General features: G+C 31.4%; 1 protein-coding gene across 1 annotated transcript in view; it reads right to left on the minus strand.

Annotated features, from left to right (window-relative positions):
- Window positions 1-3,011: 3,011 nt before the first annotated feature.
- LOC129218970 (ankyrin repeat and sterile alpha motif domain-containing protein 1B-like) overlaps window positions 3,012-22,328 on the minus strand; it is a 101,158-nt gene continuing 81,841 nt past the window's right edge. Inside the window, exons 13-15 of the mRNA XM_054853289.1 lie at window positions 12,234-12,392; window positions 7,038-7,175; window positions 3,012-3,146 (exon numbers count right to left, since the gene is read on the minus strand). Coding sequence (XP_054709264.1) covers window positions 3,012-3,146; window positions 7,038-7,175; window positions 12,234-12,392 — 432 coding nt within the window. The remainder of the gene's footprint in view (window positions 3,147-7,037; window positions 7,176-12,233; window positions 12,393-22,328) is intronic.

Consider the following 22,328-nt stretch of genomic DNA (forward strand, 5'->3'; position numbering starts at 1 on the left):
GACAATAGCCCTGCTAACTGTCAGCAATAGTTGTCTGTGCGTATGTTGCAAATTATGTTTTAGTTTCTCTTGAACTTGTTTCTACTGCTCGTCGAAAATGGAAACCTATGAAATCGCTGAGCAACCAATCTCACAGTTCTCAAGCATTTGATCCTTCACCATGACAATGCACCAGCACATACAGTATTGATTATTCGCCAGTTTCTGGCAAAAAAGCCAATCAGAATGCTTGATCATCTACCTTATTCGCCAGACCTGGCACCCTGCGACTATCTCCTATTAACGAAGTGCAAAAATGTGATGAGGGGACATACTGGAAAGATTTGGACTCAATAAAGTGAGAAACGACGCGACAACTAAAGAGCTTAAAGGCTGAGGACTTCCAAAGGTGATTTTTAAAGAGTGGAAAAGGAGATGGGATAGGTGCATACAATGAATGGAGAAAATTTTGAAGGAGACAAACTTGATGTGGACTTAATTTTGAAAAATTAATTTCTTTTGGCTTCATTTTGCATATTTACTGGACAGACTATTTAAAACTACTGGTGAACATCAATGAATTAAGCCAGTTCTTTTTCTTTTTGTTTCAATTTTAGAAGATTTTTCAAAAATGTATAATTTATATTAACAACAAACAATTAAAAGCTTCTCCTTTTAAGCCATAGCAGGTTTCATTTAAAGAATGCAACTAAAAATAATTTATATAAATTACTAAAATTATCAAAATAAATAAATCAAATAAATAAATATATTGAAAGAGTAAAAATAAAAAGTCAATCAAAGCTAGTATACATCAAACTAGCTTATGTTATTCAATACTATTGAAATCACTCATGGGCTGCAATAGCGGCACAACTCAAAAAATCGTATTTTGAGATAACCGAGTTTAAAGTTTTCATTGCTGAGGGAAATGCATAAGAAATGCATTTTACTTCTGCCATCTTATGGTATAATATTGAATTATGAGTTGTGCTTATATATCTGCTGAAAAGAATGCGTATTTTCATATTTACACCTGTTCTTTGTCCAAAACGGGTGTTTTTTGAGCTGTGCCACTATTGCAGCCCATGAATGAAATGTTAGCAGGGTATAAAAAGATTTATATCTTGAAACTGTCATTCAAAAAATGTTGCTTTCAGGTGGCTTGTTATTTTGTTGCTAGTAAGTCAACGGGTATTTAATTATTAACTTATCTTTTTGTTCGCCAAACTTTTTGGAAAGGAAATAAGTTGGACGAATAATGAAAAAAGTTCCAAATCTGAGTAATTCACTACATTTTCCCCACTTAAAAAAAAGAAAAAAAAAATCCATAATTTATTGTATCACTTTGATGAACAAAATGATTCTATTGCTATTCTAAACGTCTCTAATAAACATTTTGGATCAATTTCATTTTCTGAAAACTTCATAAATTTAAGATAAACACTGATGAAAATTAATGATAATATTTTTAAGTGGTATTGGCTTGAATAGACTTCAATGCAAATGCATTAAAATCTTCACAAAGGTGTGGCAAAATGATGAAAGTGCAAGTCTTAAACTACACAATACAAAAAGTAGGAAGGGTTCAATATAATTGTAAACACGGAATTACTAAAGTTCAAGGGAAATAATCAAATAGTAAACAAAATCAAGCAAGTTCTATAGAAAAGGATGCAATTGGATTTTTATATGTGCAAAACATCAGTAACAAATTTGTGCAAAACATTAGAAATGCAAAAAAAAAAACAGCTAAAATGAGTACATTTTATGCCTAATCTAAAATTTGGTAAGAATGTACGTTCTTTTACTCAAAACCCATAACCAAGTGTCAGTTTTCATGCTTTTTGAGAATATTTTGCCGAAATTCATGACTTATCACGACAAAATTTGATCACATTTGAAATCCACAACTTTCCAGGTGTGTACATACCCTGCAAATATGGAGTACACATATTTGATCAAATAGAAAGAAAATATGTGATTGAATCTGGTTCCTGACAAGGCCTAACATGTTTCTCTCTGTATTCTCTACTTCGTTGCTATTGAAGCATATAGGTTTTTCAAAAGAATTTGATACAACATAGAATGTCATGTACCTTAAATCTTAAATTTAGCTCATAAGATCCATAAAAATTTTTTCCATAACTCATCTCTACTTTCAAATCTAATACAGATGACACCAGCCAACATTACGGGAAGGAAGCAAAATCAATGTCAGATGAATTGATGCAGCAATAAAACTATAAACTCGATTTACATTAGGTCAGTTTGCAGTTTATATAAAAGTAAGATAATTAATATAAATTTGTAGATACTGCAAAAGGGATACACAAGACAAGTAAGAGTACTTTGTGTAAATTCAGAGAAATTAGTTTGGTACAATATGCATCACCTTCAAAATAAGAGAAAATTATAAAATATAGCATGGACTGAGTGGCATGTCAATGTGAGATGAAATGTGAAATTAAATAGTTAGGTTTTTAGAAGATCCTGGTTTAGCCATCTTTAATAGAATTTTTAGGCAAGCATAAAATTTATGCTTGGGTACTGCAACAATCATCAGATCAATTTTCACGTTCAACCATCTAAGATCAATTTTAAAATCAGAGTTTGACAATGCTGATACCAATGAGAGGTATGATAATTAAAAATAAAAATTGAAACAGCTAAAATAACAATAGAATTCATAGCAAAAGAAATAGCAACACTAACAAATTTAACAAATTATAACCGCATTATAAGTGTTTTTTTTTAAACACTTAAGTTTGTGGACTCCCTATAACTTGTTTAAAGCTTCAGTGGTCTTAAAACTTATTGCTTCTTTTCTCACAAGTCTTTCATTAAAATAATGAAAAACTTATCTTTTACATGCAGTATAAGGAATTTTTTAAATTTTGAAGGATAAAAATGCAATGGAGTATTCTTTTAAAATTATAAAAATTTAACAAGGCTAGTTTAAGGCCACATTGCAAAAACATTGTAAAGTGAAACATTGTAAAGAGCCCTAATGCATTTTAAAATGCAGTTTGTCATGACAAATCTTTGGCAACTTGGGAATTCTTGGAATCCGAATTCCAAGTCCTTTCAGCCTTTTCTTTCATTGCTATTTGATAAGCAACTTCAAAAGCTTGACCAAGAGTCAATATAATTTCAGATGCCAGATCCTGTATTGAAGAGAAAAAAATATGCTGTATCATTTAAAGCATGTGCATTTAAATGCTTGAAAGAATGTAAATATGGTCCTTCAGGGTATCTTTGAACCAATCTGGGTAACTTTGCACCACTTCATGTTCTTTATGTTATAATACATTTTAAAATCATAAAGAGCAGAAGATTCAGACTGGTTCAAAGATACCTTGACTGATTGTATACTATATAATTATTAATTTAACATTTTTAAATGAAAACAAAGAAAATGATATTGAAAGTCACTTTTAGGTCTAGTAGTAGTAAATTGTGGAGGCTGGTTTTCCCAGCGCTAACAAAATCACTTTGCTTAGTACTGTCAAGAAATACATTTAAGAAATAAAATAAAAGGAAATGGCAGGGCTCATAACAAATTTTCAGTTTTTCCCAACAGAAATAGAGACCTGAAGCCTAAAATCATACAATTGCTGCATCACAATGGATGCTACAAGTTCTAGGTAGATGACCAGAAATAGGTTGTGCTGTATGACTGGTGGAGGTCCTGGAAAGTTGAGATATTCTAACATGGTGGAGTTTGATATCTGAGTTGCATTTCTATGAGAGCGCACATGTGCTCTGTCGGATTAAGATCAAATGAGATAAACTGCCAGGACATTAATTGAAGTCATTATTCAGCTTCTTGAAACACTCCAACACAATACAGTGCATTACAAAAGCAGGGCTCACAGCAAGTGAAAATCAATATATAGGAGTTTGAAAGGAAAAATAAAGGAGTTCAGTAGAAAAATATGTAGGAATTTTGAAAAAAGTATAAGATTTAGTATGTTTAGAGCATGTGCACGGAAAAAAAACAAACAAAAAAAAAATGCCATCATCAATACGATTCTATATTGTATGAAGTCAAAGCAATGTGAAGAGTAACAAATGTGAGAGGAAATGAATTTTCATACACACAGGAATTAGTGAAACACTCAAACAAGAAAGTAAGCCGTCGGAGCACATTTGAAAAATCACCAGAAAGTCCTATTTCAGTGACCACTGTTTATATGAATCATGTTTGTTTAAACTATTTTAAGATAATTTTATTTAGCTTTTAGTTAAACAAGATATCCTTAGAAGAATACTGATCATCAAAATATCCATTCTCAGATTATTTAAAGAATTTTATCATAAAACAGTATAGAAAAGCAATTACAAAACTCGGATTTTTCGTAATGCGCTTTGAAAAATGCATCTCTTAATGATTGCTAAAAATAGGTAATAATTAATTTAGACCCTCTTTTTTTCAATATCATAAATCTACCTATAGTCCTCGGCATTGGTACCTCATTGTTTCAATTTTAACACTAATGATGAGAAAGCTGAGAGCATCGAAGTCCCGTCTACTCCATGTCTCTCTCGGTCTAACTGGTTTCGTTGGATTTTTTTCCATGAAAACACTCATTAAAGGTGCAACACTTACAGAAAAAAAAACTCATTTTGCTAAACAAAAGCAAAGAAAAAACTGCATTAATGTATCACATGTTTGTGCTAATGCATCACATGTTTGTAATGGGGGAATGCTCAGTCACATACGCTTGATTCATTTATCAGTGTGTTTGATTCAACTATCCGGCAATTTTTTAAAATTAAAGCTGGATTTCATTCTGTTTTTGAGAAATTGATTCATTAATGTGACCGATTCAATTGCGGGGCGCTCACTGTAACAGCATTCTTAAGTCAACATCCATAACTATCAGTTAATGTGTACATACTTGTATACACATGTATATAAATGCATGTAACTAGATTTTTTTTTTTTTTTTAAAGAAAAAATAACATGGATTGCAAATGTCTTTAAATATTGAAAAATTTTTATGTTTTCTAAGAAAATATAGCTGTTATATACAATTTGAACCTGTAAGCAGTGAAAAAAATATAGGAGTTAGTAAAAAAGTATAGGAAATATAGGAGAATATCTGAGAAGTTGTGAAAATATAGGAGATAAAGGAGGACTACGAGCCCTGAAAAAGTTTAAGCACAATGCAAATAAGTGAAAAAAAGGGGGGGGGGGGAACCATTCAACAAAATGCTTTTAAATTTCTGCTGCTGGACAGTATAATTATATATATGTATCTGATGTTTTGAAAAAATAATTGAAATGAAAATCAGAATTTTTTTTTTTTTTTGATGTTGCAAAAGTTTATACACAAAAACAAAATATTTATATGTCAAAACATAAAAATCTTTTAGTCTGGATGGGGTGTTTAAATTGCCCCTGACGAGATGGAATATATGGTTTTCAATTGAAAATATGAGATTATGGAAGGTTTTGGGAGCAAATCTGCCCCAGGTTTCTTAATCCCTGATTTTAGCTCTTGCACTGAATAACAGTGCCTTCCATTCTTGTAGAAGTCACGTGAGAGGATTCCCAGATGTTCTCTATCAGATTGAGATCTGACCCGAGTGTTAGCGAGTTCAACACAGTGATATTCTGAGATGTAAGCCAATCTTTAGTACAATGAGAAGAGTGCATATATGCAGTGTCTTGCTGAAATATTCTATTGGAAGCACCTATAAATTCACTAAACCATAGCAAATACTCATCCAGTTTTTCGAAAAATTTTTGAATTTTGTGTGCATATCAGACAGCAAAGAAAGATGCTTTTTTTTTATTCCAAAGGCTCAATAGTATACAATCTTGGTGCCTGAATTATATGATCTTTGGATGTTTCCTTAACAAAAGCAAATATAAAAATTGACATATCTATTAAATGAAGGAAAGAAATCTGATGTATATACTACATAACTTCAATATGTTCAATATTTGATGCATTTTTAACAACTCAAAAGAATAGAGGCGTGTATTCATATACGAGCACTCGAAATAATACTATTGTCACGGTTGTATCATACATTTACACAGTTAAACGGTTTCAAAAGAAACGAAATGCTCATCAAAGGCAAATGTTTTCAACCAGATTTTTAGGGAAGTTATTATTAAAAAGTATATTTTTTAATACATTTGCATAAGTATAGCCTTCGATGAGCATTTCGCTTCTTTTGAAACCGTTTAACTGTGTAAATGTATGATACAACCGTGACAAACCATTTTTTGTGGATCACCGGGGTGGATGAATTTTACACGTGGGAAACGGACGACTGGCATGTTTCTGGAGTGATCTCTTTGGATATGGATTTGTTTTTTACTTTTACATCAATAACTGGAAAGAATTCTGTCATGTTGAACATCGGAATGGTTTTTTATAAATGGATCTCAAGGTAAGATAATTTTGTTATTGGCAGGTACTGTCTCGTGGATGACTAATTATCAGAACTTGTTTTCCTAATTAGTTGAGGCGAAACCCCTTGCTTTTAGTTTTAGGTTTGAGCTCTTGTTTATTGTTTATAGTTTAGCATGTGGTGCATTTGCCCAATTTTACTCTATATTACATGTACTGGAGCTTAAACATTCTCTTTTAGTACATAGTTAAAAAAATTTCGACTTTTGACCATATTTAATGAATCCTCCACGGTTGATGATCTCTGGATTCATACTTTGTCTTTTCCTATTTAATAGCTATTTGCAATTTTCCTTTTTATCATCATTATTTTTATATAATTTGTTTAATATTTGGAATTTGGCTTGCTTATTTTATATTTACTTGGTTTTTTAGTTTTGCTGCGTTACACATCTATGGGCTTTTGGTGTGGTCTTTTCAATATTTTACACACTTTTTTTTCACTTTTATTATATATATATATATATATATATAAATATATATATATATATATATATATATATATATATATATATATATATATATATATATATATATATATATATATAGCATTAAAAAGATAGCTTTTTGCTATAAAATGAAAAGTCACACTGCATTTACAAGAGACACAAATGTTAAAAATCATACCACAGTATAGGATGAGAACACATGACAATAATGATTGTGAGTCTGGTGTTCTTTTGTTATGTATGCAAAATGATGCAAATCATCAGCATCTTGACAAGCACAATGAATATTCCTAATTTCATGTTCACAAACAAGTTGCTAAAAAATAAGGAAATAGATGTAATTAAACTCATGTTAGAAAATGCATGATTTCAAGAAATGTACTAAATCTTACTACCATTGATGTAATATGAAAGCTATTTGCTGTTTTTTAAACTGTTAAAATCAAAGACTTCATTACAATAACCATCTATGATACAAAAAAGTTAGGGAATGAAGGACAAATGAATTCATATAAACAGTAAAATATTTTACTGTTTGGCAATATGTTAATTATATTATTAAACATTTTGTTGGTTTCAGACAATAGTTATCACTGAAGATCAAGGTACATGATAATACAACGGATCATCAGAACTTGATACTGATATATTTGGTGGTATATTTAAAAAACAACTGTTAGTGTGAAATCATCAAGCTGTTATTATTCACTTTAGGTTTCCCTTTTTGGTCATATTGTGTACAAAAATAAGTACACTTTTGATGAATAATTTTGTGTTCAAATCAATTACATAAACTCAAATTTGCAGTCAAAAATGACTGAATTAATGTATTCATTAATTCATGTTAGTATTTAGCTACAGCTTCATTACATAACCTAATTATATTAACATTGGAAGTAGTTCGCCATAGTTTTTGAATTGACAATTTATAAGAAAGCTAAAGATATTGACGAAAAACACAGTAAACTAAAAAAAAAAAAACAACCATGGGCAAATCAACTGAATAGCATGCAAAATTATGTTGTCCAAGAGAAACTTGGGCAAATAATAAAAATAATCTTTCAAAACACCCAAACAGTGTTCAAAACTAAATCAAACCCAGTGGCGCAACAGCCCATGATGGCCAAGGCCTACTCTGAAAATCTCAGTTTTCCTGACCAAGGGCTCTGGGGTGCAAGGCAGATTTTCCGGTTAGGTGGTCAGCCTAACGCAGAACCCACAGGGTTTAGTTCTCAAGCACACTTGGTACTCATTTTAATTGACCCACTGAAGGGGTGAACGGCCCAGTCGACTATGCCCAACCTGGGAATCAAACTCAGGCCTGTGGCGTGGAAGCACAAAGCGCTATCATTGAGCCACTGGGCTTCAAAGAGTGTTTGTGCATGTCAGATCATGTCAGATCAATCACCTTCTTGACCTCACCACTTTCGATTTTAACGACATTTGGTGTGAGGGACACATATGACAAGATAAGTAAAACTACCAATTTTTAGAGTTCTACTTTAAAAGTTTTACAAAATACAGGGGTGTTAAAAAATGGAAAAGTGCCAAAAAAATGAAAAGTTGTAACATGCAAATGATTGTTAACTTCTCTCCTAACTATAGTAGAATAAAAATTCAAAAATCATTGTAAAGCTAAAGAATAGAGCTTTCTACTGATATAAAACATGATGCTCTCACAACAGGCTTAAGTCTCAAGGTCATTCGCCAGGACTTTTGACCTTTAATACCTCAAAACATGCCTTCTTCAAAAAAATATATTTTATTGCTCTACCACCATTCTTCCACTACACCAAAACTTAGGCTGCGATCGAAATGGCAAGACACTGCAAAAAAATCACGAACGTTCATGTTTCATTGTGGAATTCCATATGTCAGGTCTGTCACCATCTTAATCTTACCATTTCTGATTTTAATGAAATTTGGCGTGAAGGAGGCATATGACAAGACAAGAAATAACTGCCAATTTTTAGAATTCTACTTCAAATATTTTTGAAAATACAGGGCTGTTAAAAAACGTAAAAAGGGCAAAAAAGGGAAAGTTGCGACATGCAAATGACTATAACTTCTCTCTTAATCATAGTAGAATAAAAATTCAAAACCATTGCAAAGCTAAATAATAGGGCTTTTTATTTATATAAAACATGAGTTTCTCATCACAGGTTTAAGTTTCAAGGTCATTCGCCATGACTTTTGACCCCCTTTCAATATCTCAAAACACACCCCCTTAGAATTTATAGGAAAAAATATTTTTTACAGCTCCAACACTATTCTTCCACTACACCAAAACATAGGCTGGGATCGCTTTGGCAAGGTACTGCAAAAAAATCAGGAATGTTTACTAATTTTCATTAGATGTTTTGTCCATATTGTTTTAATTTTTTGGGCATGAGATATGCACATTTTGACAAAGCAACAGGCTTCTTAAATTAGAGCTAGAATATGACAGAACTTTTTTTTGATAACCATAATTTTTATCTGTAATTAGCAACAAATCTTGGAAATAAAAAACTGCAAGTTTTAGCCTATGACAACACTTCCTGTATAATGTCCGAGTTTTGTTTAACAACCAATGTTAGAAATTCTGTCCAAACATTAATAAAAATGTAAACATTCCTGATTTTTTCTGCAGTAGCTTGACATTGTGGTCCCGGCCTAAGTTTTAGAAGACTAGAGTTTGAGCTATAATATGTATATTTTTAAAGAAATTCTAGGGGGGTGTGTTTTGAGATATTCAAGGGCACGGTGAATGATCTTGAAACTTAAATCTGTCATGAGAAAGCCATGTTTTATATCAATAGAACTCTATTCTTTAACTTTATAATGTTTTTCGAATTTTTATTCTACCATAATTAGGTTAGAAGTTACAGTCATTTGCATGTCATAACTTTCCGTTTCTTTCGCACTTTTTAAGTTTTTAACAGCCCTGTATTTAGTAAAATTTTGAAGTAGAATTCTAAAAATTGGCAGGATTACTTATCTTGTGATGTGTGTCCTTAACAGGAAAGTTCATTAAAATTGGAAATGGTGAGGTCAAGAATGTGACTGACCCGACATTGGAATTCCACAATGTGAAACATGTGAACGTTCCTGATTTTTTTTGCAGTGTCTTGCCATTTCCATCCCAGCCTAAGTTTTGGTACAGTGGAAGAACAGTGTAAGAGCTATAAAATATATATTTTTGAAGCAATTCTAAGAGTGTTTTGCAATATTCAAGGTCAAAAGTTATGGTAAACGACCTTGAAACTTAAACCTATCATGGGGAAGTCATGTTTTACATCAATAGAAAGCTCTATTCGTTAGCTTTACAATGGTTTTTGAATTTTTATTCCACTATAATTAGAATAGACTTTACAGTCATTTGTATGTTACAACTTTTCTTTTTTGAACTTTTTCAGTTTTTAAACAGTTCTGTATTTTGTAAATGTTTTAAAATAGAATTCTAAAACTTGGCAGGATTACTTATCTTGTCATATGTGTCCCTCACACCAAATGTCGTAAAAATCGGAAATTGTGAGGTCAAAAACTTATTTTTTTATTGATTTGATGTGGAATTTCTCATATTACTCTGATAATGTTATCACAGAAAAATTAATAAAAACAACAGGAAGGAAAGAACTCGCTAAAACTGAAACAATAGAACGGTGACTGAATGTTTATATTTTAAAGAAAAGTAAAAGACCCTTCTTTTATAATACTACTACATATAAAATATGTAGAAGAGACAACCATTTTCCACAGCTGCATTGTCATGTGACACAACTTCCCCAACTCAAAAAGCTAAATGTTCTTTTAACTTTAAAAATGTTATAATGAAAGTCACAAAAGCTGGTTTTTTCATTTAAAAAGGAATGAAGCGGTTCGTTGCATTCAGTCTTAAATTTTTCAAGAGAATTTCTAACTGGACTTATGCACGTTCTGAGCATGAGTAAAAGAGACTGTTCAACTACCTTAGTTTCATAGTAACAAATGGCATTATTTTGTTTCTAGATTTGTAGCTTTGATCTTTGAGATGATTTGGTGTGTAATAGTATTATTATAGTGAATGGCAATTTTTGGACCAAAAAAAAAAAAAGGATAGCAAAGAGGGAACTGCAAATATCCTTGCATTCTCTAGGTTCCTAAGGAAATTTTCGAAATTCCCAGTATTTCTGATATTCTTTTAATTTTTTGTATTTTCCCTATCTTTCAGGTTTTCCCTAAGGCGTGGCATCTCTGATTACATATTAAATGTTTAAACCTATTTCTTGTTACATATAAAAATATCATTTCTTTTGACTAACTCCCAGAGTGTATGAGGATATTGCTCTTCCACATACTCCAATTTGTACAGGTCAATATGGGAATTTCGTGTATTAATCTTTCAAAAATTGAAATATTTTCAAATAGGATGTGATAGCTACATCTTTCGGTTATGACCAACTGCTGGGCCCAAAACCTCTTGAAAACCACTAAGAGAGAAGGATAATTCAAACAAGAAAAAATATTCAAACAGAATTCATACATAAAAGTACATCAGTCATTTTCTTGAGAAAAAAAAACTTGGAAGACTTTTTCAGAAATTTAAAATTATTTATTCCGCATTCATAGTTTTAGAGCTTTTAAAAGTGCAACCAGGAACATCCAGAATATCAGTAATGATAAAATCCAATTCACAAAAAAGTTTCAAAATTCACTATGGTAGAACTAAAACACTTTAAAAGGTTCAATAAACAATACAGTGTACAGTGAGAACTGTGTCAAAATAGAGTTTTAAGCTAGTGCGGGAATGCTCAAACAAAGAGAATGGATAATGTAAAGAAACCTAAAATGCATCCCTGTCAATACCTAACACCCCACCTGCAACAAAGAAGTCAAAAAAAAAATAAATAAAATAAATAAATAAGTACTCCTGTTGCCAACTCTCAAAACCTTCTGAGAAATTTACGTGGAAAAGTAAGGAGTTGGTTGAGTTGGCGAAGATGACATCATATAAGCTTCGATAGATGACTATGCCACGCATATAGAAAAAACTATTTAAAAAAAGAATCATTGTTCTTCAATATTTTTTCCTTTTTCTTCGAAGAAATCATACAAAAGTGGTAACAACAATGAGATACACCCCTCCCCCCCATTTAAACTAAGAAAGAGAAAACATTTAACTAGGCAGGATTTTTATTGGTTTTATTTATTTTGTATTGTGTAATCTTAAAGGTACCACCACCAAAAGGTATTGCACTGCCCCCTCAAGCCCTAGTAATGACAAATAATGAAGATGTTTCTAAGGGCGGAGGAATCTTGGTTTAAATAACACAAATGAGACAGAAAATTTTGAACAATATATATTCAACACTATCACCTTTTCTTGGGTCACTTTATGAATAAGGATACATACCCGAGTTTTATTATCTATGAATTTTACACCTGAATAAGAAATGGATAGCAATATATCTGGAATTTTTGCAATGTCTTTAGTTGAAGATTTAAGCTTCTGAATAGAATTTCGTGTTGATTCCAGACCATGTAATTCTTTCACCAAAGTTGATCCTAAGTACTGAAAATGAAATAACAGTTAGTCATGTATCATGCAATATTTATTGATGCAGTTTTCTGCCATATTTTCATGAACATCTACATACCTATGTATGAGTATAAATCATGAAATTTAGTACAAAAAATAAGGTTGTTCTAAGAATTTTTCAGCAAGAATTTAAATGAGTTCGGCTTTGCCTACATTTCAAATCTTAGTATAGTAAATTTCTTGCATGCTATCAAGTGTACAGAAAGCTTGGTAAGCCAAAAATATGCAAACAAAATTGATTTTTTTGAAAGAAATGCATATTTCCTCTTGAATGTAAGTGATACTTTCACAAAAATCTATAAATTTATTTTACATCGTAAGTACACTAATTTCTGAAATTTACAGCTTATTCCATACTATTTATGAGGAAGGACAATCAAAAAACTTTTTTGTTTTCTTCATTTTGTCCCAGGTCCCCTAAATGCATGGGTGATATAATTTTTATTGGAACATGAGAGAGAAGATGCTTGCATTTTAGAGAAAAGTTGTAGAACAATTAGTCTCTTGTAAAAATGTGAATTTTTGCAAATGTATTGAAATTAATAAGCGGTTCATTGGGTTAGGTGTGTGTCAACTCCATGAAAAAAAAAAAAAAAAACACATCACAAGTCAAAATAGCAAACAATGGCAGATTGGATTATTATAAAACTTAAATTTAGAAAGTGGTTCCTGGGGTACCACAAACCTGGGGAATATAGGATCTTTCTATAAAGATAGGATATTTTAAAAACTGTTTTTAAATATAAATATTGTATTTAAAGGAAAAAAGGGATAGCTTTGATTTTCATAAGTAGATTTAAATCTGAATTTTAGTTTATTGGTAATTAAGTTGCATTAATTCCTGTTCCTACATGAAAAATAGTTAAACTCCTACTTTTGGTTTATGGGATAGTTTTGTTATTTGATTCTGCACAAAAAAGTAGAAAATTTAGATATAAATAGCATAAGTTGTTTTAAGTGTGTCATTTAAGTGTTAAACACTGAAGAGAATTGTAAAATGCTCTAAAGACAAAATAATTAAGAGCCAGTTTTTATAAGAGTCATGCAGGTCAGATACATGCCACTTTTGATTTCACTAAAAATTTTACAGTGGTTTCTTTGAATGATTTTAGAAGCCACATATTTTTGTTTTCTTCAAAAAAAAAACTTTTTGTGACTCACAAAAATTCCGAAAGGTGTAGCTTTTCTCAAATTGACAATTTTTAATATTCAATTTTCTCTGCATATTGAGCATCAGCAAAAGTAATCTTAGTGATTACATGATATTTAGTGCCTCAAATGAAATATATCGTAAATTTTATGGCTGATCTTCAGTGAACCCTGGCAGAAGTGGCTAAACTGTGCCGAAAAAAGTGAAAATGTGTCTGTCATGTTTAAGGCCTCCTGGTTCCATCCACTGAGGTTCAACCATATTTTTTGTGCACAATTTGTGTAGTGATGTATATAAATTATTCAATAGGCTCATTAAATGCATGGTTAATGCTTACTGCTGTGAAAAAAAAAAGCAATTTTGTCATCAAAATATGACAAAAAGTGTACTTTTTAGGGGCTTGTAGCTCAGTTCACTGAGGGTCAGTATAGAACTTACTGCCTACATTTCAAACTAGAGTATGTGTATTTTCAAAATCAAGGACAGAACTATGGGCAAATTCCTTTCAAGAACACAATATGTATTTCAAAACAGTAAAATGAACTATTTAGTCTTCAGATCAATCAACATATCCGGGTTTAAGTTTTCCTCTAGGGACTTCCAGATACTATTTAAAAAACCAGTAAGATCAAAAACTTACCATAAAAGAGTTATAGGCTTGCAAATAGACTGATTATGCTTACTCGCATATATAACAGGAAGCAAAGTGAAAAAAAAAGGTTATTATTGCGGTAAAAACCTAAATTATTAGTGATGGAATTTAAATTTTATTCTGTCGTAATGTATTAACTGTTTTATTTGTTTAACCGTATGCAAATTTCCGTAGATTAAGAAGGTATTTAAGCAGTCGACTGTATCCACGAGTGGGTGATTCTATGTGTTGATTTTGTCTGTTTAACATGTTCTGTAAATAGTTTTATTTTACGTTAATTCTTGAGTGTAAGAATAAATATATTTTAACTTAATATGATAGTTATCTCTCAGTCTCTAACTACACCAGGCAATGGCACTGCGTACATAAACTCTGCTATTTATCGGAATATTGGTTATGGGCCTTCTTCATGCGTTAAAAGGTCCGATAGTTGCAAACTGGTGTAGTATTTGAAAAAGTTTGAACTGTTTGAAAAATTGAAATGGTTCAAGTGCAAGAACTTTCATACACATTTCCAAAGCTGTCCGACTATAATTATGCGTCCTGGAAACTTGACATAAAGTGTGTTTTGATTGATAGAAATTGTTACGAGTTTGTTAAAAATGCTGAAGAAGTCAAATGTGATGACGCTGCGTCTGAACGAGATAAACGAGACTTTGAATGGCGTAAACGAAGGGCTTATACCACCATTTATCAATCTGTAGAAAAGAAATTTCAAATTCTTATCGCACAAACTGAAAGTGGAAAGGAAGCCTGGGAAATTCTGAAGTTAAATTTCAAACCGACATCCCGAGCATGTTTAGCTGGATTACTGGATGAATTCTTCGCACTGAAATTTAACCCACGAGAAGAAACTGTTGGTTTATTTTGCAAGAAAGTAGAAGAAAAAATTTTACAAATAAGAGATGCTGGTTTTGACATGCCCGAGTTGTTACTATGTTTCCAACTTATATGCCTTTTACCCGAAGAATATGATAACTTAGTTCAAATACTGTACAGATTAGAAGATCAAGATTTTAAGCTGGAAAATGTATCGAAGCAACTTATCACCGAGTATGGAAGAATTTGTTTGAAACGCAAAGATGAAGGGAAAATTATAGCCGATGCATACACGACAAAATTCAAGTCTTCTGACGAGAAACCTCCAATACAAGGGAAGAATTTCGGAAATAGAATGCCATCGTCTTCAAGCAGTGGAAGCGACCTGGATCCTCGAAGAAATTGGAATTCATCACGACTTAATCGTATGGGGCCGAAATTTAGCTGCAATTACTGCGGGAAACTAAATCATTTGGAAGAAAAATGCTTCGAAAAAGCTAGAGATCTCGAGAAAAAACAAGCTTTATATTGCGAGTCTACAAAACAGACTGAATTAGCTTTCAAAGACTTCATCGATTGATAAAAAGATAGAATTTCTGATAGACTCTGCATCGACTTCACATTTTGTAAATGACAAAGAACCCTTTAGTACTTACCGAGATATTCCTCATCAAAAAGTACTGATTGGTGACAAAGACAGTTCCTCCGAAGTCCACGGAATTGGCGATATAGACTTTACTATCCAAGACACGAAAGGTAATATAGACATTATTTTGAAAAATGTACTTTATGCACCCAACATGAGGAGAAATTTAATTGGTGGGGCTAATGTAGACATTGCAGGATGTAAAATTCTATGGGGAAATAATAGAATGGTTCTGTATGATAAATTTGACAAATGTCTGTTTACTGTACCCCGCGTAAATAAATTGTATGTAGTTAAAGGTTACGCTACAAATTGCAAAAATTTTGCTTTTTCTACTAGCTTAAGTTCTGAAATTGTTCACCGTAGATTCTGTCATACTAATTTACCTTTATTAGTAAATATGAATAAAAATAATTGTGTAAAAGGAATTGAAAATATTAACAGTAAAAACGTAAATAAGGTATGTGAAACTTGTGCAGTAGCCAAATCTGAAAGAATGTCGTTCAAGAGAGGTTACCAGTATAAACGTAAATCTAATAAAGTTCTCGAAAGAGTGTACATGGATTTATGGGGTGCTTCTCCAGTTGATTCTTTAGCAGGGGGGAGATATTTTTTGTCAATTGTTGATGATTATTCCAGGAAAACTGAAGTTTATATAATAAAAGACAAAACTGAAGTTTTTGAATGTTTTAAAAAGTATTTAGAAAAAGCTGAAAGGCAGACAGGTAAAAAACTAAAGAGCGTGAGAACAGATAACAGTCTTGAATTTACGCATAAACAATTTGAGAAATTTTTGACCGAGTTAGGAATAAAAATTGAAAGATCTTCAATTCATACCCCGGAACAAGTAGGAGTCGCGGAAAATTTCAATACAGTAGCTATGAATGCAGTTCGAGCAATGCTACAGGACAGTGGATTGAAACCTGAATTTTGGGGGGAAACTCTTTTAATGTATGTTCAAACGAAAAATAGAACTGAACACAGTTTAACGGAAGGTCTAACGCCACAGGAAATATGGACGGGATTCAAACCTTCGGTAAGACATTTAAGAATTTTTGGATCTTTAGCATATGTTCATGTTCCTAAAGTTAAACGACATAAACTTCAACCTAAAGCTTTGATAGGAATTTTAGTTGGATATGCGAACAAAACTAAAGGATATAGGATTTATATTCCAAAAGAAAGGAGCGTTGTAGAAACTATACATGTGCGTATTGATAAAAGTAGAAATGGTGTAAATGCACTATTTGGGAAAAATAATTCTTATAAGTACAACGAATTCAAATTTTAATCAATGCCCCATTGAAACTAACAATTTTAAGAACTCAACACTTGATCTCTATCATGAAATTACGGGTAAAAACTTTAGTGACGATGAAGACGAAAAACTTAATGAACGTAAAACTTTAAGTTCTATAGATATTTCAGAATGGAATAGAGTTGAAAAACCTAAAACAAAAAGTACAAGAATTGATGTTTATTATTATACCCCAGCTACAAACGTAAGATTAAAGTCTTTAAATGACGAAAGAAAGTATTGTAGGAAAAATAAAATAGCTTATGAACCTGAGAAATTTCATTTTGTTCCAAAAACTAAACATCTTAAAACGGAAAATTTGAAAGAATCTTCTAGTGATTCTGATCTAGATTTAAATGAAATTTTTCAAAATGAAATTTATAACGTTGAAATTTCCAAATCGTTTGAGGGTGTACAAATTAATCCAGACAAGGGGAAATGGAATGCTGCGATGCAGCAAGAATATGACATGATGCAAAAGAGGAAAGTTTGGCGGTTGGTTGATCCTCCAAAAGATGCTACAATATTAGGTTGTAGGTGGGTTTATAATATAAAAAATACTGAGAAAAATTGCAAGAAATATAAGGCAAGGCTCTGTGCGAAAGGGTATGAAATGAAATATGGAATTCATTTTCATGATTATTTTTCGCCAGTTATCAATTTCTCTATCATAAAACTAATGTTTATTTTATTAGTATCAATGTTAAAATGGTATCATGTGCAATTAGATGTGAAATCTGCCTATTTATATGGTACGTTAAAAGAAATTGTTTTCATGAAGCAGCCACCTGGCTCTGTTGTAAGTGGTGCTGAAAATAAGGTTTGTTTATTAGAAAAATCTATTTATGGTTTGAAACAAAGTGGAAGAGAATGGAATTCTGAACTGGACAGTATATTGCAAAATATTGGTTTTCACAAGTTAAAATGGTGTAACTGTTACAAAAATGGTGTAACTGGTATAAAATGAATGATAATGCTGTTTTAGTTGTCTATGTAGATGATTTTGTTCTATTTGCTAAAGATGAAAAAGTACTGAAATTAGTAACTGGAATGTTGAAAAATAATTTAGAAATAACTGAAATAGGATTAACTAAATATTTGCTTGGTGTTAATTTTGAAAGAATTGATAGTATGTTATTCATTCATCAAAAAACATTTATTGAAAAACTAGGGTTAAAATTCAAATATTTGCCTAAAAGTTACGTTAAACTTCCATTCAAAACTGGTTATGTTTTACCAAGTAAAGTTAACGAAAATGACATAGTAGAAACTGAAATTATGAGGAAATTCCCGTACCGAACTTTAATCGGTTGTTTGTCATTTTTGGCTTCCAGATCAAGGCCAGACATAAGTTTTTCTGTAAATGTAATGTCACAATTTTGTAATGGATATACATATCAACATTGGTTATTAGTAGTAGACATTTTAAATTATGTTTTTACTACCAAAAGTTACAAGATAAATTTTTCGAATGTAGAATCATTTAACTTATGTGCATATTCAGATGCCAACTGGGGGTGTCATCTGACTAAAAGACATTCAAGAAGTGGCTTTATAATTTATTTTTGTAACGTTCCGTTTACATGGAAATCATCAAAGAAAAATGCGTAGCACTCAGTTCAATGGAGTCGGAATTTATTTCCTTGACTGAAAGTGTAAAAGAGTTAATTTGGTGTTCCAGAGTTTTAAATGAACTAAATTTATTTGGTGTAATTAAACCTATTCAATATTGTGATAATGAATCTGCAATTTATTTTTCGAAAAATAGCCAGGAAAATTTTAAAACTAAACATATTGATATAAGATGTCAATTTATTAGACAAATGATCGATGAAAATGTTTTTGATTTGAAATTTGTAAGCTCTAAGAGTAATAGAGCGGACTTTTTGACAAAACCTCTTTTGTTTGCAAAGTTTCAACTTGCTATGAGTGAGATTTTTGAATGATTGTTTTTTTATTGAAGGAAGAAAAAAAATAAAAGGTCTACATTTACGACAGGTGATTCTATGTGTTGATTTTGTCTGTTTAACATGTTCTATAAATAGTTTTATTTTACGTTAATTCTTGAGTGTAAGAATAAATATATTTTAACTTAATATGATAGTTATCTCTCAGTCTCTAACTACACCAGGCAATGGCACTGCGTACATAAACTCTGCTATTTATCGGAATAATTAGTAACATTTTTTTGAAGGTGTTTTAGGTAATTTTTGGAATATTTTAATTAAGATAGCTTTTCTTCATTTGCGCTGTACATTATAGTTTGTTGCCATTTGTTTAGGCTGTACATTATAGTGACAAAAAATTTTTTCTCTGCACTAAACATAACAACATATGATAAAAGCAATATTATGACATTATAAAACAAGGGAAGGGTTGCCTGACTAGTGGGACAATAAAAAAAAATGCAAGACAAGGCATACAGTTTAACTACAACTTACTGGATGAGTCGTTAACTCGTATGCAATTTTCTCATCTTGAAGTGCTTTTTATGAGCCTGCAAAGCCAATTGCCCATAGTTATGTCACTTGTTTGTGAAAAGACATACACTCTAGTTTGAAATGTAGGCATCAAGTTCTATACTGACCCTCAGTGCACTGAGATACAGGCCCCTAAAAAGTGCGCTTTTTATCACATTTTGATGTTTTTTTTTCCACTTTGCTTCTAGTTTATCATAATATAAAGTATGGGATACTAGTTTTCTAAATAGTATCTGGAAGTCCCTGGAGGAAAGTTTAAACCCGGATATTTTGACTGAATTGAAAACTGAATAGTTCATTTTACTGTTTTGAAATACGCATTGCATTCTTGAAAAGAATTTGCCCATAGTTCTGTCACTTGTTTGTGAAAATACATACTCTAGTTTAAAATGCAGGTATCCAGTTCTACACTGACCCCCTAAGTGCACTGAGATAAAGGTTCATGAAAACTGCAATTTTTAGCATTTTTCGATACAAAAACTGCCATTTGTTGGAAGTGCAGAGGGTGAGCCATGCAAGTAATGAGAGTATTGAATAATTTATATATATCATTGCACAAATTACGTACAAAAACCTTGTTTGAGACTGAAGGCAGGGAACCAGAGGGCCTCAAACATGGCACTTTTTCATTTTTTTCGACTAAATTTGGCGACCCCCAAAAGGCTGTACTGAAGGTCAGTCACAAAATTTACGATATATTTCCATTTAGGCACTAAGCGTCATATTTTCAGCACAAGAATGTTTTTGGTTGATGCTTAATACACAGAAATAATCCCACTTTAAAAAAAGCCGATTTGTAAAAATCTTTACATCGGGCTCCACTTTACGAATTTTTACAGGTCCCCAAAAAGTTTTTTGGAAGAAAAGAAAAAATACATATTTTCAAAAATCTTTAAAAGAATCCACCATAAAAATTTGAGCAAAATCAAAAATAGTGTATATCCGAACAGTCCATTTCTGCCCAGTTCTTATAAAAACTGGCTCTTAATTGTTGTGGAATCCAAGTAGTTACGGAAGCAAAAAAAAAAAGGCACATCATTGCATGGATGCTGCAAATAAAAAGGAAAGAAACACTTAAAACTCGAAAAACAAAAAAAAAATCGGGGGGGGGGGGGGGAGTAGTTAAAGAACAGGGATTAAAAGAGGCAAACATTTAAAAATATAAAAAAACAAGATACAATAAGTTATCAACTTTGAGGACATCCCTTCATCAAATGCTTTTTTGATGATGTTTAGCTCAATAAATTTAGTCATTGAAAAACCTCTTTCAACATCAGCCTGATATAGAACAGGATTAATCATTTCAAACAAAGCAAAAAATTTGAATAAAAAAAAATAGTAATCACAGAACAAATCCAAAAAATAACATATATGGAAAATGACAAAAAAAGAGGAAAGTTGTAGATCTTAGGAACAATCACACACCTGATTATAGTTGTAAGCTAAATATTTTGTCTGCATTGAGTAATTTCAATCTTGAAAATAAATGAATAATGCTCAAGTGTGAATTTTCTTGTTAAAAAAATAATGTACAAAAAATCAGGAAAATGTGTCACATTGTTTTGGCTTCAAACATTTACAGTTATTTACAGGATGAATGATTTAATTACTGCATTTTTATTTCACAAATACTGAGGGGTTCATTAAATTCATACTCATCTAATGGTTCTGATCTTATTTGTAAAAAACTTTACAAGTACAATAAAGGGTATTTAAAAGGCTAATTTAACACAGTTAATTTGCAATAGCTCGAATCTAAAGGGAGTGACGAAAAACTTTGACTTATCAGAAGTTCGACTTACCGCTAGTTTTGGTTTTTGACAATTAAATATTAAAAACCATCGAATATTTTAGTTAATATATACATATAACAGACAAAATTAGATTTTGAAAAGTTTTAAGCACAATATGCACAGTTTAATCAAAATTATTGAGAGAAAAGATTCAAAAGCATGGTTTTGATTTTGATACTGCTAGAACCACTAGAATAGAGCTGATTCTACTTCAGGAAAGGTGCACATCTTCATTCGTTTCAAATTTGGATTCATGGATTCTACCGCTTTAGAAGTTCTTTTTCTTTTAATATTGTAGACAGAGTATTTGCTTAGACATCTTTAATAGTAGAGAAAACTCACTCGGTCTCTCAGGAACTTTTCAGCAGATGATCCAACTAAATAATGAAGGGGAACGCATCTTAACTTAGATCAGCCTTTGAATAAAGGTACAATCAGTTGACAACTTGACAGCTTAAAAACAAATTTGTAGTCCAGTAACATGTCAAAGTGTAAACTGTGCAGTACAACAGAAGAAAACAAGCTAACTCATTTCTGCACGTGTAACTACTTTATCACACATTGGCTCAACAGGCGTTCTTCTTGCTTAAAAGGTCTATTGTGTAGGAATTGCAAGTGAAGGTAAATTAATTTTTCTCTCATAGTCACTTGTTTCTTTCTCTTTTTTTTTCTTGTTCTTTTGAAATAAATTGTGAATTGTCTTTGAAAAAACTTTCAGTTAAAGGAAGTTAACTTCGAGATATTAAGAATAATTGGCACGGAATTAAAGACAAAGGGGTCGGTACTAGATAAAACTTCGAGTTATAGTAATATTCGAGTTATCACGAATTGACTGTATACAGTAGAATACCTTTATAACGCCGACCTGTATAATGCAATTCTCTATAAACCACACAACTTTTCAGAAGTAAACGATATTGAAGTTAAAAAAATCCTTCTGTTTTGCCTTGCAAACATAAAAATTGTTAGGAAAATTAAATTTTGAATCAGTTTTTCATATTTTCATCTTAATTCAAAGCTTTTAAATGAAAATTAGCATTCAAAGTAAAATGAAAGTACCAGATGGTTCTTG

This window comes from Uloborus diversus, chromosome 3 (assembly GCF_026930045.1).
Source record: "Uloborus diversus isolate 005 chromosome 3, Udiv.v.3.1, whole genome shotgun sequence".
Classification (NCBI taxonomy): Eukaryota; Metazoa; Arthropoda; class Arachnida; order Araneae; family Uloboridae; genus Uloborus; species Uloborus diversus.